This window comes from Echinops telfairi, unplaced genomic scaffold (assembly GCF_000313985.2).
Source record: "Echinops telfairi isolate 266 unplaced genomic scaffold, ASM31398v2 ScPeMD7_1;HRSCAF=3_0, whole genome shotgun sequence".
Classification (NCBI taxonomy): Eukaryota; Metazoa; Chordata; class Mammalia; order Afrosoricida; family Tenrecidae; genus Echinops; species Echinops telfairi.
Window position 1 is genome coordinate 51,436,711 of NW_022103896.1, and position 27,518 is coordinate 51,464,228.

The 27,518-nt window shown below is 35.8% G+C and overlaps 1 protein-coding gene across 1 annotated transcript in view; it reads left to right on the top strand.

Moving 5' to 3' along the window:
- Positions 1-27,518, top strand: part of MMP16 (matrix metallopeptidase 16) — a 326,776-nt gene that overhangs the window by 174,219 nt on the left and 125,039 nt on the right. Inside the window, exon 4 of the mRNA XM_004697483.2 lies at positions 6,630-6,934. Within this exon, the coding sequence (XP_004697540.1) occupies positions 6,630-6,934 (305 nt within the window). The remainder of the gene's footprint in view (positions 1-6,629; positions 6,935-27,518) is intronic.

Here is a 27,518-nt window from a genome sequence, read left to right on the forward strand (position 1 = left end):
GAATGATGTAAAATAATAAGGATGAGGGGAAATGGTATAGTGCTTTAAATAGAGTAAGTGTGTATGAAGATTAGGATCAAGGATTCTCATCATCATAATAAAAAATAAAAAAACCACAACCCATCCCTGAGTCAATTCTGGTGTTAATGGATGTTGGCTTTCAGAGGCTTTGTAATCTTTAAGAGCAGATAGCCTCTTCTTTTGTGTGGCTGGTGGATTTGAACCATGTACCTTGTGATTAGCAGTCTAAAGCTGACCCAACTGTGCCATCAGCATAATAGAATATTTAAAATGAGAGTCCTGACATGTTTAAAGACTTTCAGAAACATCTAACATTTAAAGCTATCAGAAAGTGAAGTGTTCTATTGCACACATCTTCCTTGTCATTAACAAAAAAGCAACACAAATCCAATGCCATGTTATCAATTTAAAATCATTGTGACTGTATAGGACAGAATAGAACTGTCCCCTTGGGTCTCAGAGATTGTTAGTCTTCATGGGAGCAGATAGACTCCTCTTTTCCTACAGAGTATTCACTTGGACCTTCTGAGGAATTGCATAAATCGTCATTTGAAGATTCTTAGAAATACGTGTCCCATTGGCTGATGCTGGACTTATACACTGGTAATGATTTTGTTGCAAGTACTGATGGCCATTTTCCCCTTACTTCCATCTTTATAATCACTTTTCTTTTGCCAAATTTTATTTCCTGAATAATTAGATACTGCTTGTTCAATTGGTGATTGTTGAAAAGCAGTGCTTTCACAGACACTGGCAGTAGATAAATGAGGTTCCCAAGGCCCCCATTCTCTGTGGGAGGCAAGCTACTAGACAGACACTTGCAAAATAGTGCATTATGTGTTGCTTCAAGCTACCAAACCATATCAGAACTTGATTCAATCAGAAATCATATCCTTGCCTCCTCCCTATAACCTATCAGGCCTTCAATGAATAGTAATTTAATAACTTAATGAATTATAATAAGATTATTGACTTTGTTCATGATAATGATGAGCTTATGAGTTACCATTTTTATTAAATAGAGTTTTCCCAAGTTAGCTGATTAGTGTATAAAACATACTTAGTGTAAATGCCTTTTCTAAATGAAATCTGAATTACAAAACTGTTTCATATGAAAATTAATTAACAGGACTAGTATCTATATTAGGAAATAAATATTTATTTAAAGAATATTATATGAATGAGTATTAATAATTTGTGATATTATTTACATCAATATGACATTATATTATTATATCAATTAATATTACTTTTCCTAATACATTTATCCTTTAGCTAATACTCTTGCTTTTAAATGAATGTTTTTATGACTACTTGCTGAGTACCATACTCGAAGTTATTATTTTACTTCAGTATGGTATGCAGAGGAAAGACACTTAGCAACTATGAAAGAAGTGCGTTCCTGCCTAGAAACCTTTTTCATCATTTTCTCTGAACCCGAAGAGCTCACTGAACTTCATGATCCTGCTGACTTCAAAGATAACTTGTGTGGCCAGAGATTGACCCTATTTAAATACAGCGTGAAGTAGTATGTCCTTAGCTCTACCTTTTCTAGAAAGTTTGCGTCTTGGAAAATAGCCAAATATGTAATATAATAATCCCTGAAAGAATGCCATATTTAATCTCTATTCTGTGATCATCTCTCCAACTTGAAAAAAAAGGTTTTGAAGCCACATCAACTATATCAAACTAGACAAAAATAATATGAATGAAAGTAAATGACTCCATTTAATTTTAGGATACAGCGTGGATATAGATCTGGTTAAAGTTTCACCAATTGTTTTTATGTTTACTCTACTTTTTAGTGATCAGAACTACTCTACCAATTATAATAGATTTCATTTAATTGCTAGCCCTTCTCAGAAAAAGTTGAGTACATGGGTCTGTAAAATTAATTTTTATCTATAAAATTGACTAAAAGTTACTGAATCATGTTCATAGAAAGATAATTTTTGAAGCAAGAATGCTCTGATTTCATCATCATATTTAGAACAGAATACTGTAGAGAATTGTAGGATATGTGAGCACATCCTTCTGAGTAACTGAATGAAGATTACTTGATTTGAATGGATTTGACATATTTAGGACATATTTGAGGAGCTTTGCTTCTCATCTTCCACAAATCTATGCAAATTAGTAAGTATTAAGCTCTTACATTTGCAAATTAATCTATTTTACAGAACCAACAAAGCAAATTAGTTTCGAAATAGCACCCATAAAGAAAATAATCACTCCAATATTTTGTTAGTAAAGATCGGATTCCCACAAAGTACTCTTTCTCTAAATGTCATTTCCTCACTCTTACTCAACTTACCTGAGAAATGGTGTAGGAATCCTAACACTTCACTGATCATTAAGTGATTTCCATGTTTCTGTTAAGAATTATGAAGCAGAACGCAAGCTTCTTTGGATGTCAGTACAGAAGACCAAAATCAAAGTAGCATGATGATCTTCTAACTTTCAGTATTTGCTATCGAATAGTGTTTTAACTTTGAAAAAATATTTCTCAATAGTGTAAAAATAATTTATCAAGTGAATTGATAAGCATCCCTTGAATCGACTGTTGAAAAATCCAAACTTTATAGATTTTATTTATAAATCCACTACTATGAGGGTAGGTAAGAAAACCCTCCTGCTAGCAGGGTCCCAGTTCCTGTGTGCATGGACTTGTTCCAAAGAAAGCATGTTTAATTTTATTTATTTATTTTTTAATTTTATTATTTAAAAAAAAAACAAAAAACATACCTCCAACCAATTCTAAATCTTTTGCAACTTTTATATGCTTCTCTTTTCTCATTAAAATGGTATTTCCATAACTCTTTTCCATAGAATTTTATACTGCTGTAATAAATGTTTGATTTTTGAAAGTCTTTAAAAAAAAAAAGAAAGCATGTTTAGATAGGTCTCTGTGTCCGGCTCAGAGCTGCAGACAAGTTTTCCCAGGAAGGCAACTGCCTTGGTATCATTAGGGTGCCCGAATATAGTGGTGACTTTTGTGCCAAAGAAAAATACAATTTTGAGGTTAGGCCTAACAACAATTTATTTTTTAACCAAACTCAAGTATACATCTTTCCAAATCATTGAAGTTTTGCAACAAGTTTATGGAAATGTTGCCCCACAGAGAACAACAGTTCTTATGTGGATGACTGTATAGACTTGAGTATAAGCCACCCGAATATCAGCCGAGGCACCTAATTTTACCACAAAAACTGCATTTAAAAAAATATGCTGAAAAACTCAGCTTATACACTAGTATATATGATAAATATCTTCAGAAAAGTTAAGACTACCTCAAAGATGAATTCAAGGTAGAAAGGTCAGCTCAGAAGACTGGAAATTTGAGGTTGGGATTCCAGTGGACTAATCTTGATAGATTTTCTCAAAGTACAAAGGATGATCATGGGAGATTTTCAGGAAGAAATTTAAAACTCATTGGTTAAAAAAAAAAAAAGCCAACACTGTTTCAAGGAATTGTCATCTCAGTCTTGGCAATGCACTTGCTCATTCTTTGAAGGCAGCAACGGCTGTGCTGTAAGAATTTCACTGGAAACTTGACCCCAACTACCTCACGGCTCTGATAGTACCCCTTTCAGACTGCCTTTTATTGTCCGCACTCAAAGAACATTGAAAAGGAATATAGTTGAGTCCTTCTGGGATACCAACACTGTCATTCTGATGTGGTATAACTCAAAGGGCACAGAAGTCTTTGTGCAAGGGTTGGAGACGGAAGGAAGATAGGTCAATAAACATAGATGCAAATATTGATATTTTTCTGTTAGGGTTCTATGATTTTTCCAGAAATATTTTTAAAATCAAATTCATCATGAATTTGCAGTGATTTCTCCAAAAGAAAGCAGCTAAATATTTAAGTACAACAGGAGAACGGGGTAGGTCTGTTTGCAGGTGTATTTGCTTTGTAGACAGGTTTCAAAAACGTAAACACATTCAAGTTAGGATTTGCACTGCCAACTAAGAAGAATATAAAGACTGTGAGGGAAATTAACTTAAACAAAATTCATTTACATTACTTTCCCTCCCTTTTCCTCCATCATACAGAACATTGAATCACTAAGAAGCTAGACAAAGGTCTTTAATACATTAATGTAGACTTTTACTCTCATTTGAAGTAGAGTTCAGAACAACAAACTGAATAGGGCAGTAAGTTAAAAGCAATCAACCAAACTACAATCACAGAAAACTTAATTTTCTCTCTGAGCAAGCATATATATTCTTTCATTTGACTCAGATAAGAAACAAATTTAGGGTATCTTCCTTAACATGTTTTTCTCTCACATCTATGTTTAATCCGTTAGTAAATCTTGGCATGTGTGTACACAACATATATCCAAATCCAACCACAACTTGGTATCTCCACTGCTACACCTCTGACCAAAATACAGTGGTCTCTTGGCTAGATTTTAGTGGTAGCTCCTAATAGACCCCTGCCTTAGGTTTTGTGCCTCTTACGTGGAGTTTCCATATAATCCCTCAATGTGTAGGTTAAAAAAAAAAAATCACTCTTCTGCTCATGACATCCCAGGTCTTTTCTCTCTCATCAAAAACAAAAACCACAACTAACTAAACTCACGTCCATTGAGTTGATACCAGTGCACAGCTACTCTGTAGGACAGAATAGAACTGCCAGTGTGAATCTCCAAGACTGGAACCTTTTTGTAAATAGTTCAGTCACATCATACAGTGTTGTACAATTGCTGCCACCATCATTTTCAAAACCCTTTCTTCCTTCTTGTACCCCTTAATATTGTCTCCCTGCCCTGCTACAGCCCCCAGGAACCCTTATTCGACTTATTGTCTCTGTAGATTCACCAACATGGATTTTATATAAAGAAATACACAAACATAGACAGATACATAACAGAATGCCGCCAATAACAAAATACAGCAGAGATAAACCCCAAGCTTATCTCAAAGTATATTTGAGCTCAAAGGGAGATCAAATAACAAGGCTTGAACCATTAAAGTCAGAGTTATCATTTGAATTTATTATAATCATCACTCCAGTACTCTGTTTGATAACCAGCTTATTCCCATCCCTACTTATAGTCAGAGGGGCCTCACCAGAGGCTTGTTCTGGAGGAGAAAGCCCTGTCTTTCTCCAGCAAAGCAGCTGGTGGTTTCAAACTGCAGACTTTGCAATTAGCAGCCCAATGGCTACCCACTCCTGCCTCCTGCTACTTGTCCAGTCTCTTGTCTCTCATCAAAGTGTGCATGCAGGCTTGCCTTGCTGTTCTTTGAAGGTGCAACACATGTCTGCACTATTAAACATTTCACTGGCCATTTCTTTTTTCCTGGACTTAGCCTTGCATTCCCAACCCCCCCCAGCTCCCCCAACGTCCCCAATTTATTTCTCTCTTCCTGATGTAATGCATCATTCTAGAATATTTACTACAAACGAGCAGGTATTTTAGATTGGTGATCTGGCATAAAACTTAAAATACTATGTCTAAACAAAACGCCAACTCAGGTACTTATGAACTTTTCTCAAAATTCCTCTAAATCTTCATTACTTCCTTTGTTAATATGCATGTGTCAAACTCCTTAAATTATTTAATAAAATTAAGTGTTTGCCTGACTTGTGGCAAAAGATCAATAAGGGTCATTATTATCATGTAAGCATAATTCTTCCTAATAGAATTATTTTGACATTTGTTTCAAATACAATCTGCATGTTCTTTATTCCACTGGAAAATACATTTTAAATGTTTTTTACCATGCAACCAGCTAACTGATTGAAAAATATCTGAAACTGTTTTTATGAATCTTATGGAGTTTATATCTTTTCAACAGAATGGTATGCATTTATATTACAACAATGTAAAAAATAAATATTAGTTTCATATATGTTCTATTAGCCAAAAGTAGAAAAATAACTGGGAAAAGAGAAAGACCTGATTACTGCTAAAATATCAAGAAGAATATATTTCTTTTGTTCATTTTATAAGAATCAGAGCTAATAAAATTGTTAAAGTAAGTAATGTCTATATTACATCTTTACTTTTATGTAATTGTCAAATTTTTAACAGCTGTTGACTCACAATATTAAAACAACAGAACTAGTGCTTGATTGGCCTTTTCTTTAAAAAAAAGCAACAACTACAAAATAGCTATCTGTGTGCTAACTTGATGTATTTCCATAAAGAAAAGCATAAAGACATTGCTTGGAAGTGGCTGTGCGTACGGAACAGGGTATCTCTGAAAGTGATTATAACCACCGAAGAATGGGGGATTTTACTTCTGCTTGAAACTGCTGGAACTGTTTGATCCTTTGGTGAAGCTGCCTGCCTATTGTGGCCCACCAGCACAGTGACTGATTGATCTAGTTGCCCTGCTGTTAACTGTCCTTCACAGACGATTGTCTCATTTATATCTTGGTCGCTGAATACCATACTACTGAGCATTAAGTGATCACAATATAGTGAAATCGATCCAAAGGGATGATGATGAATGGTTTTTGCTCTATAATATGATTCCTTTCCCTAATATTTTATTATAACTGAATACATAAAAACCTTCAATAAGTCATAGAATATCTATCTATATATAGCAAAGCCACACTCACTGTTTTTTGGTTGTTGTTGTTTTTTCAGTATAAAGAACGTCACTCCAAAAGTCGGAGACTCTGAAACCCGTAAGGCTATTCGCCGTGCCTTTGATGTGTGGCAGAACGTAACTCCTCTGACGTTTGAAGAAGTTCCCTACAGTGAATTAGAAAACGGCAAACGAGATGTGGATATAACTATCATTTTCGCATCTGGTTTTCATGGAGACAGTTCTCCCTTTGATGGAGAGGGAGGATTTTTGGCACATGCCTATTTCCCTGGACCAGGAATCGGGGGAGATACGCATTTTGATTCTGATGAGCCGTGGACTCTAGGAAACCCTAATCATGATGGTAAGTACATTTCCCCCATGTGTGTGTCCTCTTTTTAGTTTGACTGGGTACCCTTTTGGCCACTGACTGCTTTATAAACTTTAGGGGCAATCTTCTCCCTCATTCTTATTATCGAGTCTTAAATATATTCTTGCCATAGCAGAATGCTGTTGCAACTCAAGCTGGCATTACTTTAATGACAGCTAATCAGCTAATGAAATTCTTAATTCCTCCTTGATTAGTTAAACCCTCCATCAAATTAAGCTTTGTTACTTCATTATAGGGCTTAGCTAGCTGGATTAGTGTAGTAACTTTGCATTTTTAGGACATCCAGAGCTCAACATGTTTTGGATAAAATGGATTCAGTTGAGTTAAACTGAAAATAACTTGACTTTTCTAAAGTAAGGATCATGGACAGCTGCTGCTCGTCTTTTCTAAAATAAAGTGCAATTTCTAGTTTTGGACAAGGTGGTCTTTTGAATTGTTATTGATAGATGTGTTATTGTTAGTTGCCATTGAGTCTTGCATGTTATAATATTAAATTATTACTTTATCTTTAAGAAGTATATGGGGGGCTGGCAGCAAATACACTGGGAGATTTAAGTATAAGGAAATGGAAAGTTAAAATGTTTGGAGCTAGATAGACCTATAATTAAATTCTGACTCAAAAACCCCGCTCTCATGCCGAAAGCTTCCTCTAACTCTGTAGCTCTTATTGCACAGCTGCGAACACTGTAAACAGACATCCTTTCAATGAAGGCTTGTCTTACTGGCTTTTTCCTTCATTATCTAATAATAAAATACCTGATACATGGTTGTTGACCCATAATGTTTTGATAAATGGGTATTTAAAAATAACATATATTTGCTCCATTTTTATCAAAATGATGGAGGCATTTTAATAAAGTACTTCAGAATTTTTGTAGTTTATTATTAAGTTATGTTAACTAATGGACAAAATGTTGCCATTCTAAGTAATTGGGAAGAGCAACACCATTATAGGAATAAATTTTTTGCCCAAAGTAAAGCTACTTTGAGTTCTAGTGGAATGACTTTCTCTTAACTTCTGAGCAGATAAAATTACATTTTACTTCAATGGTATATCTGATAGTTAAGGATATTTTAAATCTGTAGCTTTGAAATTTTGCTAATTTACCTTTGTGGTATCATAAAATTGCTTTATAGTACTGTGTGTGGAAGATAGTCCCTATCAAACTGATTACATTTTCTCCTAGAATATTGAAATTTTCAATAAAGAAGACTGGACAAATCATTAGGTATATGCTCTATTAGATGTTTTATTGTTTTTGTTTTTATATTAAATTAACATTTGGGGGAAGAGCTTTTTTAAAAAGAAATCTGTAGAGACATTTGTGTGAAAATGTTTATAGAGTTGAGTGTGGTCAGTATGATGCATGCTTATGTAATTCTTATGACTTACGTAGTCTTCCAATGAAAAATATATGTTGAAAAATTTATGAAAAATATTAAAATTGCACAATTAAGTCAATGACTTTTGATGCATTAATACATCCCATAGCTTCTTAACTTTTACAGTGGAATCATAATATTTGCCTTTTTTCTTAGAAGAAATGTGCTTCTATCTTCTTGTACCAGTTTTTTAAGGATAGTTTGCATGGAGAGTGAGCCTAAAGGAAATGACTTCACAAAACAATGTTGCAAAAGTGTAGGGGGCTGAGAGATGTTAATTGACTATGGAAAATGTGATAACCTAAAGATTTACTACATAAACTTCATTATCCTGTAACTAACATCACCCGAAAAGATGCTTGCAGTGATTGGTCATTAGAGATAAATATTAGAACTATGAGGAGATGTCATCTGACCCAACAGTACTGGCATTGGTTAAAAGCAATAAACAAACAAGCAACTAAAACATCGACACCAACAAATGCTTGTGAAGTTGTGGAAGTTTGGAGTGCTTATGTATTACTGATGGCACTGTAAAATGGTACAACCACTATGGAAAGAGAATGGCAGATCTTTAAAAAAACTGACATAAAAATACCATACAATCCAACAATCCAATTCCTTGGTATGGATAGAGTAAAGAAATAAAATCTGTGGCACAATTAAGCATATGCACATCCATGTTTATCACAACATATTCACAAGAGCAAAAAGATAGAAACAACCTAACTGCCCATAAATGGATGAATGAATAAACAAATTATGGTACATACATACAGTGGTATATATACTGTGTTGTAGACAATGGTGAATCTATACGACATCTCATAATGTTGATGAATTGGGGGGGACCTTTTGCTGAGTGAAATAAGGCCATACAAAAGGATTTGCAGAGAAATACTAATCTAGAACATCAAGAATGAAACATTTTTTGATGGCTACCAGGAACAGAGGATCACACCGAATCACAAATAGATAGTAAATAACTGTTCATTCTCGTGAAGGGAATGAGAATACATAATAGGAGGAAATCAGCACAGTATGACCCAGACAAAGGACGTTGCCGAGATGAACACAAGAATAAAGAACAACCATATGACTACAACATATACACTTCTGCAGCAACAACTATAATAGGCAGTGATTTTTGTGGAGGCCTGTCGGTGTATATGTGTGCTAAATAGTTACGGGGAGTTGTACTGAGGAACACCTACATGCATGTATAGAGATGATTGTGGATATTTCTACAAATGTATTTTATATGCTGCATGAATATTCATATGTACGATAGAGCACATACAGAGGACTGTTCTGAAAACGTAGTAGACATAACCAAAATTTTGAGGATGGAGCTACTAGGCTTAAAGGCTAGGAAGTTTAGTGTCGGGGCATCTAGGTCAATTAGCATAATTTTCAAACAAAAAATCTCCCTGCCACCTACTATATTCGGACTCATAGAACCCTGTAGGTCCTATGGACAAGTTAATACTGCCCTGGGGTTCTTGTGACTGTAGATCTATATGGCAGTTTAAAACCTGATCATTCTCTCGAGGCATGACTGTTGGTTTTGAACTGCTGAATTTGTGGTTAGCCCCCAATGCATTCCCTACTCCACCACCAGGTCTCCTTAATTAGCATTCTATAGTTCCTAAATATAAACTTCTACACCCTCGGTTGGTGAGTGGCTATCTAATGTGTAGTTATGGATCTCTCCCCCTTTTGAGCAACGCAGAGTGCACCACTCTCAAGGAAGCAGTTAGGCCAGAGGACCAATGGCCTACATAAGCCGTGGCCTCTTTAGTCTGAAACCAGAAGAATTAGATGGTGCCTTGCTACCTCTACCCAACCTTCAGATCAGAATGCAATAGAATGCCCTCATTAGAATGGGTAGAATAAAACTCAAATTCATAAAAAGACCCAATGTTCCGGTCTTGGTGAGACTGGAAGAACCCCTGAGCCTATCACCCTAAGGAAGTCTTCAAACCTGAAACTGAAGTTGCCGTCTTTCAGTCAGGTGGCGGACTGGCTTCAGTCATACACAGTAACATCTGTGAGGCATGTGTGCTTTACAGAAAACTCAACTATTCAAGCCTAAAGGGGAAGCATTTACCCCAAAGCAACAAAAAAGGTGGGCTGGGGTAGGAATGGAAATAGGGAGATTCCTGACATATTGCTAGGATTGTAGTAGTCAATGTCACAGATCAATTTGTACATTCATTATTGAACGGAAAACTAGGCAAACGTTTACATGAGAAATTAGGTGAAAGTGTAGGTGAGAGTTTACTTCAGGTGAAAGTACGCACGGCAAATTAAAGCATAACATATTCCAAGTTTATATATTAACATTTATTTTATATCTCTTTACCAAAAAGCATGTAAAGAAAAAGTGTCAACTGGGAGAATATCTTAAAAAGAAAAGGAAAAAAAAAAGATTTACTGCTTAATTGAAATTCAAACTCTTAACCAGCAACAGCAGGGGCACTCGAGTAGTGTCAGGCTGAAGTAATGATCATTTATCAAGAGAACAGCCTCTAGAGTTGCTTGTGGTCCTGGTGAACGTGGAAAGAATGAATGCACTGGTGCCTCCTGACTACGTGAATGCTGTCATTTTGTATGAGAAAGGACTAAGGAAGCATTCTGATGTGCTCACTGATGAGCTCTCTCCTGGTTTCAATCTGGTCCTCAAATGCCCCTGACTTGCTCACCTGGATAATTTTTTTCCTCTCTTACTCACGTCTCTTGAGTAGCTAGAAAACCGAGCAGCTTGGTTATTTAGCAAAAACGCAAATGAAAGAGCCCCTTGATAAGCACGCAGCTCATTTTCCACAGCGTATTGCTCAGCTCATGAAGGCCATTTGAATTCTGTCGACCTCAAATGAGAGAAGCAGTGTCTTAATCTGCCAGTAACCCTTAATTCATTGTTATCCGCTTTCCTATTAGTTTACTTATAGTCATGATACCTTTTGAGCACTCCAGTTAAAGCCCATTAAGTGAATTACAGAATAATTAACAATAAATATTAAAATAAATAACACATACACCTAATGGAAATAATGCCAACTTTTTAGAAAAAAATTTCTTTTCATCCTGTGCATAAGCAAAAATAAACATTTTACTTCAAAATGCCTGAACATGAGTTGGGAATTGTAATTCCTGGAATATTAAGATTCATTTTGAGCATCATTATCATATTGTTTATTTGGCTGTGGCGTGGGGGTGCTTGCTGGTCGACACCACCAGCGCCTGGAGGAGAAAGACGGCGCGTTCTACTCCAATGGAGTTTCAGCCTCAGGAACTCGCGGGACCTTCGGCGCTGTACTGCAAGGTCGCTAGGAGTCAGCGTAGATTCGATGGCAGTGAGTTTGGTTTCGGCTGATTCATGTCGAAACAACCTATCACAAAGGTTCTTCCAAGTCGTAAAGTAACTACTATAGAAATAGAATTTAAATTGAGACTCTCAAGCAAAAGTGTTACCCATTCAATTGATATATAAAACATGGAAGAACAGTATCTAGAGGCATGTCCTGCTTTACCTTGTAGGTTCAATTCTGGTAACGGAAAGACTACCTCTCACCCACTCTGTTTATTGCCAGAAAGTTACTTTTCTGTAGTAAGATAGTGATCAAAGAGTCTTAGAACTGTTATGATAGGCTGTTCAAAATGAGGGGCAGAAAAACAATAATAAAGATGTCATTAAACTTATTACATCATGAAATGTAAAAGCTAAATTCTATATTAATCTTCCTTGTGGGAGCTGTCTGATGTATTGTGAGATGTATTGTACGGTATTTATCGTTATTCTTCATCTCGATCCATATATGGCACTAAGAACCCTCCGTGATAACCAAAGACGTCACTAGTCGTTGCCAAATGCCACAGGGGATCAGCATCCTCCCCTGTTGAGAATCGCTAGTTCAGAAGATGTGGCATTAAGAGTCATACTGATGAAGGCCATGCCAGTGGCTGTGGAACCTCTCTAACCTCATCGTGTGCCCATGTGTGCCAGAGGGGTCTCACACACTGTGGCCTTTCCAAAGCATACTGCCAGATAGTTTCTCTGAGGTGCCTCTGAGTAGGTAGGTTCGAATCACCAACCTTTCCATTAGCACCTCAGTTTTTAACCATTTGCACCACCAGGGAGTTCATCTAACAGAGAGGTTGGTTTTATCCAAATTGTTGAAATTATTTAATGATGTGCTTAATCCATTCAGGTGTCTCTTATGGCCCGTTGGAATCCAATAACCTATTTTTAACTTTATAATAAAAAAGCCACTCATGATTTAGAACATTTGATTCAGGTTATAGTATATGATAAACCCAGAAAGAATAGAAGAAAATATAAAGGCTTCAATGTAGAATGATTCTAAGTTAATTTCTCTGTGGAGATGGATATATGGTCAATTTTCAATATTTTCCCTATATATGGTAGGGAATTATAGATTATTAAAAACAATAGTATTTGAGAATACAGGCAAATTTTAATTTTATTAAAATGATTGGGGTAACAATTGTACAACATTGCTTGATATGATTGAACTGTGGAATGATCTGCTATCTGTATTTCCTCCCAATTAAAAGGTTTTGAAAAAAATAAGATTGAGTGAATAAAATATGTAAGTGTAGATAAAAGAAACATTTCTTTTGCTGCAGGATTTCATTTACTCAATGATATCAAGCTCCATAAAAATAAGGATTCTCACCAACTTCTCTGTGACAATTCTAGTTTCCAAACTGATAACGCAAACATTTATAAAGCATTTTTGTTACACGGATCAAAGTCCAATTGTTATTTGATACGTATGAATGTGCATTTGCTTATACATCAGAGTTAATACTTGTTTCTGATTTAACAATCGTGCATTCAATTTCAGAAATGAAAAGTTGTATTGATTACACGGGGGCCTCAACTATCCGCTGCTTTCGTGCTTCCTTTGGCTTCTTTTGAACGTATGAAATGGAGCGTTACTTTCTATGACTTTTCTATGACATCAATCTGATTTACTATTTTTATTCAAATTTCACTTTGTCAGAACTTTCACTTGTCAAGATCTAATTTGCTTTCAATCACGTGAAGAATTTGGTTATATCATTAAATGTGGTCTATTGGAAAGGGTATCAGATCAAGAAAACTGCAATTCACTTATTTCTAGGGGGTTTTCTCAGTCACTCCTTTAAGGGAGTGTAACGGTAGGAATGCTGAGAAGAAAAGGGATTCCTGTAGTGGTACCATAAATACTTTTGCATGCAGTATTTTAAGCCCGCAGTAAAGCCCCATGCCTTCCCTGTGGCGCTTGTCTGAGTTCGGTTGTTTTTTCATTTTCATCAGGAAGCTTTCTGTCTTTTGGTTGAGGGGGTGTCTTCTTGGCAGGAGCCCTGGTGGTTGCAGTGGTTCTACAATCCTACAATCCTCAGTTCGAATCCACCAGTGGCTCTGCGGGCGAACGACTGGGCTTTCCACTCCCTTGAACAGTTATCTCGCAAAAACCCACGAGGCGGGTCGATCTGATCGACATTGACACACTCGCAATGAGATTGTCTGGGTTCGGTGCTGATTGGCGAAAATGTTAACAGAAGAGCTGTCTTCATGCTTTTTGTCTAATGAAAAGATTGAAAGGGTATTGGAAAATATACAATTCACTTATGCGATGTTTTCCTTAGGAAAGGGACCCAGCACATTAGATTAATTGTAATTAAGAACCTGTATACAAACTTTAAACTATGCATCTTACTTTATTGGGAACACCGAAACTATTTGTGTAATTATATTTAGGGTTCTCTTTTCTTCTTCTAAGGAGCTCTGTTGATGAATGGTTAACTTTGAGCCCGCTAGCTACCATTCTGTGGCAGAAAGGTGGAAGTCTGTTTCCATAAAGATGTATGCCCTTGGAAATACCATGGGACAGTTCTAGTCCATTGTACAGATCCACAATGAGTACACCCAGTCCCATTGCAGTGGGTTAATGTGGGTTTGGGTAATTTAGTTTTTCTCCCTTATCTTTGATCATCACATATTGTTTCTTCATGAATTCCTGCCTCTGGGAAATATGACTTCATTTTATGCCTCCTACCCCCCCACTGCCCCCCCACGCCCCCCCTCAGTGTCATCATGGAGCCCTACCCGACCCTGATCTCACACAAGCAGACCCTAAAGTGTGCCCAAATCACTCCCTCCTCTCGTTGTGTCTTTTCTTGACTATCATAAAAGCCTAAGGAATTTCCTTAACTATCTTAAAAATAAAAGGATAAATTAAATCAAATAAAAATGGCATTCATTAAAGTATAAACTGGGAAGAACAGATGAAGCATTCTTAAACTACTTAACATATTTAAAAGTTGTCTTAGTCAGTGCTACAAATGCTTCATGTAGAACTCTTCACACATCTGACTGGACTCGCGCTGTGAAAGACATCAAATGAAAGACAAGATCTTTGAGGGAACGTTTGATCTTTATTTGTATCTACATTTATCTACCTTTAACTATACTACCAACTGATGTGCTTGTGCTCCATCTAACCTAAGTTGTCCTCATTTAGTTTGAAGCCTGAGGGACATTCTTTCCTAAACTTTTGCTCTTCGGGTTAAGAGAAGGATTGTGATAGTGATCTAAAGAATGAGTGTGTCAGAATCAAACCCTTCCCTTGATTTTAATACTTCATTTGTAGTAACCACCTCAAGAGAATATATATATAATATTTTTTTTACTTAAGTTGATCTTAAATGGTAAGCATCAAAATAGCACATCAATAAGTAATTGAAACTTACTTGATTTTTCTAAGGTAGGTCTAACCCCTTCATTATTTTCCATGACACTGATTGGGGAACTACTACACCTGAGATGTACTGGGGTATAGGTTGAGCAGCTAATTGAAAGGCTAGCAGTTCAATCCTACCAGCCACTTTGGGGAAGAACGATGAGGCTTTCTGCTCTTACAACCTCAAAAACCCAGAGGCAGTTCTGCACTGCCTGATACACTCACTGTAAATCAGCATGGGCTTCATGGTAGTGAGCCACTCTCTATTTGTATTGCTCTAGATACGGTCATTGAATTACCTGGATATTTTTCCATTAAGATGATAAAGCCTCCTTCCAGTAAAGCCTCACATTTGACCTTAAACCTTTATTCTTCAAATTACCAATATATGCATTCAGATCTAGCTAACTAGCTACCATTTTCTATCTTTCTATCTTCACATCTTACAGATGAAAAAATATTAACTGTGAGATAATGAGGAGCTGATTTCCTCAATGCCTAAATGAGGTCTATGACAATTATCCAATTGTGATATTCATGCTACCGTATTTAGTAATCTCTTACATAGAATGAGAATTTGTTTTCCTATGTGTAAAATGAGGATGGGTGGTGGTAAAAATGGTAGAACTATTATTTGAACATAATAAAAATGTCAGTGAACCAAACTCAAGTGCCCAACACATAATAAATATTAAAACATTACTGTTCTTCCTTATAGCTGCGGTGCTAATTGCACTCTGATTAAATATTGAACCAATAATTAATAGTAATTATCTATATTTTATAATGTCTTCAATCTTATAAGCCAATGTTCATTCTCTGTAAAATCTAATAAGGCCAAAGGTGAGAAAATGATTAAAATCACTTCAAGTTATTTCTAATTTTAGATACTATATGAATGTAACTGAAAATATTTGTATTTAATTTTTAGCACTCTAGTTGCTTCTTTATGATTGATTGACATAATTATTTGGACAAGTAACATAAACTTTTAAAAAGATACTTGGAATGCCATGAGTTTCTGTTTCAGAAGCTTAGAACCAGTTTTAATGCCTACCCTCAATGTTTTTGAACCTCAGTATAACAAAAACAACGATGGTGCTACTAAAATGATAACAGATAATAACAGCATATACTCTATGTCAGGCACTATGGAATGCCATAGATAAATTTTTCTATAACTCCCACAGGAACTTTATGATGACGTTCTGTTACTGTCCCACTTTTGCTGATAGGAAACTGACATGGGAGTGAATGAATGTATCCACGTCGAAATTATAGGTGTTCTCTCCAAGTTGTTCTCTCCTAACTAGGGAGAATGGCTACATTGTCCACCTACTCCACCACTCACAGTAATTTTCCTTATTAAAAAATTTGAAATCTAATAACTTCAAGGCAAATAATTTTGTAATATCATTCATTTGTGTGTGTTTCTCTTGGATAATTTGATTGGATTATTGTTTATTTCATTTCCTCCTATTGATAAGTTACAGGAAAGGGGAGAAACAGACCTACCTTCTTTTATGAGGAGGAGGAGCGGGCTGCCTCAGTTGCACTTGTCAATGGGAAATGCCACTTCTTCATTCTGGTACCAGGTGGTAGCCATGGGGGATTTTTTGTCTTAGATTTGTATTCTTTCCCCCACCCCTTTCTATGACAACTATTTTATTTATAAATTGGTAAAAGCCAGTATTCATATATGATCTCACTGCTATTTTACTTAGATGACTTTTCTGTTGGTAGGATGTTTTGTCCTTTTAGGGTTTTTTTCTTTTTATTTTATTCTCCCTTGTGTAATTTACATAATCTACATCTATTTTAAAATGTTCTTACATATAGAATCTAATTTAACTGGCATTATTTTATCTATATCCTTGTTTATAATATTTGACATCAATCAATTGGGTTTTTGGGTTCTCATAGTTGCTTCTCATCACTCTGTTATAAAATGGATCTTGGATGATATAGAGGAATAGTATGTCTAAAAACGTAGTTATATATTCAGTAACTGTCAGAAAATCAATTCTGTAGAACTGTACTCATAAGAGCCCTGGTGGTGGTGTTGGTAAACATTGCACCGCTAACCACAAACTTGGTCACTTGAACCCACCCACAGTTCTCCAAGAAACAGCTGAAACTGTCTCCTCCCATGAAGACCTAACCAGTCCTCGAAGACACCGTGCAGAGTCTCTGTGAGGGAGTGTTTTCAGTGGGGGTTCAACACAAAAGTCTCACCCAAATTGTTTTATTATTCTAGTTACATAATCAAGTAAATTATACATGCATGTCAATAAGACACATGTGACTGTTAGGGTCCTTTAAAAATATTTCTAAAATCTGTTTCACAGTCCTGCCTTTGAACTCCAAAACCTGAGTCATTTTCCACTGAGTGTGGCACTTCTTAGTGTCTCAGTTGTAATCACCTCGTGGGAATAATGCTATATGACTTCTAAGACTTAGGAGGATAAGTCTGAAAGTATTGCTAAAAATCATAGAATTTTTCTTTAAAAAATATCAAATTGTGCCGCTGTTGCTTCTCAATGTCCCCTGTGTAGGTCTATACATTTCTAGAGATAGTAATTCTGTCTACCAAACACTTCCCAAGTTATTCTATGCTCAGCAGTGGACACCATGACAAAAGGGTCATTTGGGCCTCTTCAGGAGCTCTCCTGACGTTCCTTCACGATGTTCTTTGAATTCTGGAAACAAAGGGAAGTCGGAAAGGGTAATATTTGAGCCTTTGTGTGGTGGTGATGGTAAGGTTTCCCTACCAAATCTTTATAGAAGTATCCTCCCTACCCTCCAAGAATGAACATGTGCCTTGTTGTGATGGACCCTGCCCCAACCCCCCCCAAAAAAAAATCCCTGGCACAACATTATTGGCCTTTTTTGTTTTTTAACACAAATTTGGTTTTTCACTTTTCATAAACTTCTTCATTTGAAGTCCCTATGACTCCTCTGTGGACTTTGAGAAAATCTATGAATATAACGCCTTTGCGATGCCACCCTCCCACCCCAAAGTCACCATAACCTTCTGAGCTGACCTCGTTGCCTTGAACTTAACTGGTCCAGTAAATCCCTCAATGCTGCTTGGGTTGGAGTTTGCTCTCTGGGCTGTGTTGGTAAATCCAAGACTCATCCCTATGTGTAATCATTTCCACAAAATTATGTCATGAGTTTGGATCTTGCTTGGAAGACTGATGGAAAAGGTCATCCCTTGTAGTTAGTTGATCTTCCCCCAATGGTTCTGGACCCCATCAAGCTGAAATCTTGCTCAGGCAATGCCAAGCCTTGTGATATCCCAATTTCAGAAGTCCCTTCATCAGTAGTAACGTTAGGGTCTTCTACCACTTTTTCTGTGGTTTCCAGCCGTAGTTTCTTCATTCACTGAGGTTGATCATCTTCCTTTTCTTGGGTGATCTTGGAGGTTTTCCTGTTCACCCTTAAAATACTTGATCCATCCAAAAACGTGTTGTCTTGTGTGAGGCAGTATTACCTTAAACTTGTTGAAAAGCTTCAGTGATGTGTGTAGGGTCTACTTTACTTTTATTAAAAATTTCATATGAACCCTGACCTCAACATTTGTTTTCTGGTGGTTCACAATAAAAACAATGTGTCATTTTTTGGCAGGCACCATAACAACATTAAGATAAGTGTATTATTGAGAAGATTTCTCTAAAGCTACCCAGTGATCACAGAGACATGTCTAAACATGTTTCGCTTGGAATAAATACATGTATATATGAACTGTAATTCGAATAGCAATATTTTCCCCTTACTCTCATACACACACACACAAGCACATCTAGAATTTAATTTACATAAGCATTATGAAATACCTTTGTTTATTGCTTATTGGTGAAGTAAAAATAAAGCTGAAGTGCATCTTAAAAATTTAAATATATTGACTACGATGACAGAACCCAAAGCAAACCATTGTTCCAGTTGAGAGCAAGTAAAGACAGATTAAATAACATACGTGCATATATATGTGTATATATGTGTATGTATGTGTCTTGCAAGGCATCAGCAGTCTGCCAGGAAATCCAGTCCTTGAGATCTGAAGATCCTGGGGACAAAGGATCCAAACGAAAAAAGGTGAGGCTACAGATGAGGTCTTTTTGAGGCATCTGTCAATCTGGTTGGTATTTCAGGTAGGGAGTTCCTGCTATAGTGGAGAGAAGCCAGCATAGTTTTAGGAATATTCTAGGGATACTAGACAACAAATCACATCTGGTGCCATGAAGGTAGCCAGGAGTGATGGGCCAATTTCCCTCACATAGCACTACGAAGCAAACACTATCCCACACCATTCTCCCCCCTCAGGTTTTAACCAAATTTAAAAACTGCAAATTTAAAAACAGACAAGTGAAAGAAGCCACTGAAACAGAACTGAGATGTTAGTTTCCGTATGGTGTTCAGTATATAGAAATTGGAGTATAAGATGTTTCCGGAAGAACAGAGGCTAGTAGATACTTCAGTCCCCCTTTTGGGCATCAAACATCAAGCTACAAGATAATGTTGCTTAGATGCCACTAAGCAGAGTTTCTGAAGAGATTAAAGTGACCTACCTTGATTTTAATTATCAAATAAAAGATAGAATGGATACGTTCTAAAGGAAAATCTCATCATCTGCTTTCTTCAGAATTTTTATTCACTATACATTGAATTCAGTTTAGAATTACCAAGCATTTAAAATATAGATATAGAGAACAATGTCAGTGAACAGAGATGATCTAGGTATTGAAGTTATCCATAGACTGCGGTGGTTGGTTAAGATATTCAAGAAGTAGATTTAAAATAAGGAATTTTCAACAAATGTAATATTTGAGACTCAAATATTAGAGACTCAAACATCAACACCAGGACTGAAGAAAATAATGAAATTAATAACTAAATAAATGTATTTAGAACATGTATGAAATGGAAACTAAATCAATGGAAAATATCCCGATTTAGCCACAGAAAAATTAATATTGAACAAAAAAATCAAGTGAAAATATACATTACAAATACACACAAAAAGGACACAGTGAAAATACTAAAAAATATGAAATTAGAGAACCAGAAAAGATTAAAGAAATAATAAAAATAGAGACAATATTTCAATAACCAAGAAATTTTCAAAATAGTTGAAAATCATTAAACCACATATTCAAGAAATATTTTGAATAACCAGAAAACTAGTCAATGGCATATCATAGTAGGATTGCTGAAATCAAAGCAGAAAATCTTAAAAGGCATGGGATCAAAAAATTGTTCAAAGCAGTAACATTACACTGACTTCTCTTGATGAATGTCTGAGGTCAGAAGGCAATGGAATGATATCTTTTAAGTGTCTAAGGAAAAGCGATTGAAAACAGTAAGTTCTATGCATATACATACGGTATACGTGTTCGCATGTTTCAAAATGAACGTGATATGTGAAAATGCCTACAATAATGTGTTGCTAATAGACACACATTATAACTTAAAATTAGTTGTAAGGCAGTTATATATACTGAATTCTAAGAATGGCAAGACAACCATGGAGAAGCAAAAATAGAGGAAGACATAACTACCAGATATCCAGACTTTCAGTAAAGCTATCATAATTATGAGAGGGTTCAATTGGCATAAGATCAATACAAACACTATTGTATTTTTACACAAATAGCACATATGTTACGCAGTTGTTTGTCATTTGTGGGGTTTTCTTGTTTGTTAATTTCTTCCTTCCTCTGTGAGATATTTTTGTTGGTATTCTATGCTCACATGTTACTGAAAAGGCAAAAGTATATAACAAACCCATATACATGTATTGACCCTTGTTTAATGATAATCATTACACAATTTTATACTGTAAAAAAGATGTTATATATAGGTATATATATATATATAATCAGACTAATATATATATATAATCAGACTAATATTATATATATATTATATTATATTATATTAGTCTGATTATATATATATACTATATATATTATATTAGTCTGATTATATACAAACAAAAAACTAGTCATAAATTTGACTGCAGTGTGATCAAGAGCACTTGTTAATTAAAAATAGATAACATTGGGAGTATGAAAATGCTAGTCATTAATCAGGAGTAGACATATCTATTATATATCAGTTGTGAATAATCATATGCAGTCATGCTCACTTTCCAGCATGACAAACATAATACTTGCTTCTGGAACAAGGAACAAGTATTCTTTATGCCCATCATAAATAGTTGTGTTTTCTAATCTCAGAGGTTTATTTAATGCAGCACACTAAATATGGAGCCATCTATCTGTGCTGTGTCTTGAGTTTTCTCCAGCCTCTATGAAATAGTGATACAACTCAGACTGTTCACAGTTCTTGACTTATACAAAGAACTCTTGACAAGTTAAAAATAAGTAAACAGATAACCCAATTTAAAAATTAACTAAATATTTGAAGAAACATTTCACAAAAGTAATGTCTAATAAGCAAATGGAAAATTGTCCAACAACATTAATCACAGGAGAAATAAAAAACTAAAGCCAAAATGAGGTGCTACCCATCCTTCAGGAAAGCTACTACAAAGATTGAGTGTAACAAATGTTCATAAAAATGTGAAAGTTTCCATGCAGAGCTGGAGAAAGTAAAACTTGAAATACAAATTAGAAAACTGTCTGCTAAATATTTAAGCTGAATATGTGCATGATCAGGAAACAAATAACATGTGTATGTATTTACCAAAAAAATGTAGAATTTTTATGAGTGCACTATTTTGATAGTTCCGAAATGAAACACCTGCAATGTCTATGATCATTATATGCCAATAATCTGTGATATTATTTAGTGAGCAGAATACTATTTTATGAAACCTAACAGACTTTCGATGAAGTCATAGATGAATATTACATGCTAATGTTGTTTTTAAAACTTATTCACAAAACATGTAGTTTGCTTTCTTTAATGTAAAGTTCAAAATTAAGAAAACTAACCCCTGGTCATAGGAATCTGATCCTGTTACCTTTGGGTAGGTAATGACCAGGAAGGCAATGCTGTGAAGTTTGGGCTGTAAGTGACATTCTCTCTTTCTTGATTCGGGGATCGGTTGCATTGGTTTTTCAATTTATAAAAATTGACTGAGGTATACCCTTCACTTTTTTATGAATTTGTGCAAAATTTATAATATACATATTGTATGAAAAAATAAAGTCAACCTAAAACATGTAATTCAATTTAAAAAGACATTGAAAACCCACAAATATGATGGTTTCTTCCACATTGTAGAACTCTCTCTTAGAAAGTCTCTACACCATTTCTTGATTCTTTCCATCTAAATCTGTGTTCCACCTGCCAAAAATCATCATTTACTTTTAATTATCAAATTAATAAGCTGCTTTAAGATTATCTCTGTCTTGACATCCCCAAACACCCCCCCCCTTTTTTTAAGTCACAGCTCTCTTCTTAAAATTGTGGCCTCTTTTTAATTTCTCAGTAAGCTCCTCACTTTGGGTTCTACTCTGTGTACTACTCCAAGCCACTTTGCATGACTGTCTTCCCTGCCCACTGCCTCGACTCTTAACCCACATTTTATCTCGCTCTCTTTACAAACACTTTCTCTGGCTGCTCATTTCACACCTAAGGCTTAAACCACCTACATAATAAGTACTTGCAAAAGCTTTACTATTAAATCTAATATCAAATACCCTTTTTTCCCTATATTTCACACCCTAAATATCACTGCCCATAGGAATCTCAAGCTGAACATGTTCTATGGTGAATATATCATGTCCCCAAGCCTGCTGCCATTTTCACATGCTGTCTTTGTTATGGTATCAATAACCATTTCCTTGTCCAAATTAGAAACTCAGTATCATTCCATTGATTCTGTTTGTAAGTTAGTGTGTTTTATTTCAGTTACTTTCCATCTTAAATTGATTACATGCATTCTACTATGATAATTTATGATAATACAGCCACTTTTATTCTTGCCTCCTTACCCTGTTCAGATCCTTATAAGTTTTTATAGCCCCACCACCACCACCAAAAAGCAAAACAAAACAAACACATGCCATCAAGTCAATGCTGACTCATGTGACCTCTGTGGTTTCCAAGACTGCTGACAGGAGTAGAAAGCCCAGTCCTTCTTCCGCTGAGCTCCTGGTGGTTTCAAACTGCCAACCATGCAGATCACAGCCTAATGCCAACCACTACACTACACAAGGGCTCCTCCAACTTTTCATAAAGACATTCTATGTAGAATATAACTGTTCACCTTGCCTCTAATTTTGAAATCCAAGAGTGAGTTCTTAAGAAACAAAAGAGCCCCCAATAAAATGATAAGAGCTGTAAGAGCCCCCAATAAAACAAACTAATTTATTTTTTAAATGAACAAAAGATTAGGTAGAACTTCCCATTGTCCATCTAAATCATCAATAACCTATCCATGTTTTCTACCTTAGCAGTAGTTCCAGCATTTATAAAGCTTTCTTGTACTTGTTTGCACATCGTTCTGACCATCTGAGACAGCTGGGATCTTGTTTATCTCTGAAGACAGTGCCTGCAATGTTTTAGAACAAACAGATAGTCAATGAATTAATTTATAGCTCTGTGAATTTAACTATTTATATATTTCTGTTTAGAAGTCTATACTAAACTCATTGAGAGTCGGTTCTGTGTGCTTAGTCTGAGGCAATGTTTGCTTAATGAATAAATGCATGCAGTGGAATTAGGTTTGGCTGAAATAAACTTTGATTAGGAACTTGTAAGGGACTAAAATGATCAATAGACGAGCTTTAAAATAATTCAAAGGACAAGACTTGTGTTGACAATCACTGGGATGGATTTTAGGTAATAAGTACCCATTCATTATGGGAAAAGGGGATAGTTGCTCATTATCTTTGTTTTATGATGAGGAGCTTAGTGTGGAAAATCTACTTGCATTTTGTGGTTGTTAGTTTCTATTATATATTTTTCTAGATAGCAACAAAATTTGAGGAAAAGCAATAGATTTCAAGCCAGATCAACAAATTAATACTATTAATATCAGTGAATTTTCAAAGCGTCTTCTACTGTGAACAGGGATAAACCATTGACAGGTCACATTTAAAAGGGAGGAAAGGGTAGAAATAATAAAGGTTAGGTATGGGGAAATATTTGCATTACGCAATATTACTTCAAGGAAAAGTGAAACCTGGTTATATAATTAGAATGTTTTATAAGTATAATGAAGGACATTGATAGAAAAGATATCTGGATTATAATTATGAAGATTTTTAAAAATCTTTAAGAGTGAAAATAGCAGGGACCATAAAACATTTGCCCACTATCAAATAGAGATCTTAGGTAAATCTCTCTGGTTCTGAAGTGAAGCTGGCTTAGAAAGACTCAGTGGAATTTATAGAAAATGCAGACATTTCTCTAAGTGAAAATCTCTCTCAGGAGTACTCGTTCTAGAAATATTGCTGTTCTTGTGAAGCGTTATGGATTTTGTTTGGACCCATGATGACTCCATGTACAACAGGGCCGCCTGGTCCCGCGCAGAGTTGACCATCGCGCCATGTCAGCACCTTGTTCCTTCCACGGCGCCTGACGTTCTCACGTGGGCTCCGCCTCGGTTCTCTGACCCGCTGTCTTACTGAGCAGTATGCATTTTCTAGGGACTGATTCCTCCTTATAATACACTCAAAGTACCTGAGACAAGGTCTCACCATCTTCATTTCTAAGGAGCTTTGAAAAAAATAGATTTATTGATACTAAATTCACATATCATACATTTCCATAGTTAAGTTGCTGTTAGAAGGAGTTGTGTATACATCATTACAATCAGTTCTAGTGCTCCTTCCCTCCTACCACATTCATTATTTGTTCCCCAGTTCCCCTCACCATCCTCAATAAACCATTGCATCAATTATTGTCTGTATGCATGCACTCATGTGCTTCATAAACTGGGAAACCTAACAGAAACAATAAAAAACAAAAATAAAGAAACCAAGAAGAAATAAAAAATAAAATAAAGAGAAAGAAATAAAAGGCTACCATTAATATTTTAGAAGGCAGAGAAGAAATTTCTGCCTTGGAACAACTGAGTAATATTTAAGACAGGACAATGGTTTGAGAAGGAAGGCAACTGACCAAGTATCATACCGTAGTTCGATCCAGCACAATCAAGTTTACAATAATCTCTGTAGAGCTGTTTGAGTACCTCGCCTGTGACCAGAGAGGATCTAGCAGAGGCTTCGTCTGACTAGATTAAAATGAGCCTGCAGATGCATTTTTGTTTCCCACCATCATCCATCACCTTCTACAAATTAGGTGTTTAAAATTTCAGCTCTGATACTTTTTCCCTTGTTCATATTTGGATTTTGTTATTGTCTTCTTTGGATCACACAAGCTGATGTGCTTCTTTGATGTGGACAGCCTCAGGAACAATTTGGCTGATCTTTCTAAAATTGATTTGTTCATTCCTCTAGCTGCTCATGGTTTATTCAGATTTCTTTCCAACGCCCTAGTGCAAATGCATCAATTCTTCTTTGATCGTTAGTATTCAATATCCAGGCTTTACCTGCAGATGAGGTGACGGAAAATGCCATGACGAGGCTCAGGTTTACTTTAGCCCTCAGAAAGACATCTTTGCTCCTTAACATTTAATATTTAACAGCGGATCCCCCAAAGAACTATGCCATTTGATTCCTAATTGTTGCTTCCGTGGAACTTATTGCAGTGCCAGCAAAATGGAACCCTTGACAATATCAGGATGTTTTGCCTTGCTCACGATGCTAAGGATCCTGTGGTGAAGAATCTTGTCTTCTTTACATCGCAGTGTAATCCACATTGAAGCCTATAGATTCCCATTTTCCTGTCAGCATTTCAAGTCTTCTTTCAATTTCGGCAAGCAGAGTCATGCCATCTGCATATCACAGGTTATTAATGGGTCTTCCTCTAATTATTTCACCACATTTTTGTGCTCAGAATCTCAGATTATTTCCTCAACATGTAGGTTATGTATTGTGAAATTTATTGTAAAAATATATGTGTATTGTGAAATATAAAATATATATAAATATAAAACATGTATTGTGAAAATATACAACATAGACACAGATTTTTCCTAATTTAAAAGTATGCATCATCTCCTTGTTCTTTTTGAATGACTGTACTTTTGTATAGACTAGGGGATACTCCACAAAAAAACTAGAATTTTTCAAAGCTATGTATTTAATTTTTTTTCTTTACAAACCTTGAAAGTACACTCCATTATGCTTAATGTATTTGTCAAATCTGTGATTCCATCATGGAAACATTGTTCAAAGGAATCTGTTTGGATGACTGACAGCACCGCTATCATTTTTTTCTTCACCTCTTCCACATCATCAAAACGTTGTCCTTTGATGGCCCTCTTCATTCTATGGAAGCAAAAAGAAGTTGCACCGAGAGAGGTCAAGAGAGAAAGGTGCATGGGGCAAGAGAGGCATGATGTTTTCTGTCAAAAACTGGTGCAGTGGAATGGCTATGTGAGCAGGTGCATTGTTGTGGTGGCAATACGAGTTCCCTATCTGCCATGAAGCAGACCTTTTTTGCTTGCACTCTGTTATGCAATCTTTTCAGAACCTCTAAACAGAAAGCTTGATTAACAGTCTGACCTGGTGGAACAAACCCCAAATCCACTATCTCCCTCATGTCAAAAAATAATAATAATAATAAGAGCATTGTCTTGATCTTTGATTTCCCTTGACCAGTTTTGGGGTGGAGGGTGGGGTGGGGGTTGGTGAGGTGACAATGGTGTTTTTTACTGGCTTGATTGATGTTTGGTTTTGGGTTGTAAGACTAGCACCATTGTCTCATCACCAGTTATGACCTTGAAAAAAATGTCTGTGTCGATTTAGAGTTGTTCCGTCAAATAATGTCATGTTTTCACTCAATGCTATTTTTGCTTGTCAGTCAGAACCTGAAGCACAAATTTCACAGTGATATTCCTAAATCTTCCATTAAAATTGAACTAAACTGAGCTTCAAGATAGTCCAGCTAACTTCCCTGTTTCTTCAGTGGTCCATTGTGATCTTCAAGTACAAGTGTATGAATTTTGTTGACATTTTTGTCCATTCGGGAAGTTGATGAACATCAGATCAAGTTTTGTCATCTATCAACATTTCACCTCTTTTGAAGAGAGAAAACTATTCATACACTTGCATTTTTCCCTTAGTTTGTGCTTATGAGCTATGTTAAACATCACAATGGTGTCTGTGGCATTTTCCCCAAGCAGGAAATAAAATTTCACAGCCACACACTGTCCTCTTAAATCAGCCATCACAAAACATGAGGTCGAACAAAACTGTTGGGTTTTTTTTAAAAACATTTTATTAGGGGCTCATACAACTGTTATCGCAATCCATGCACACATCAATTGTGTAAAGCACATTTGTACATCATTGTCAAAACATTTTCTCTCCACTTAA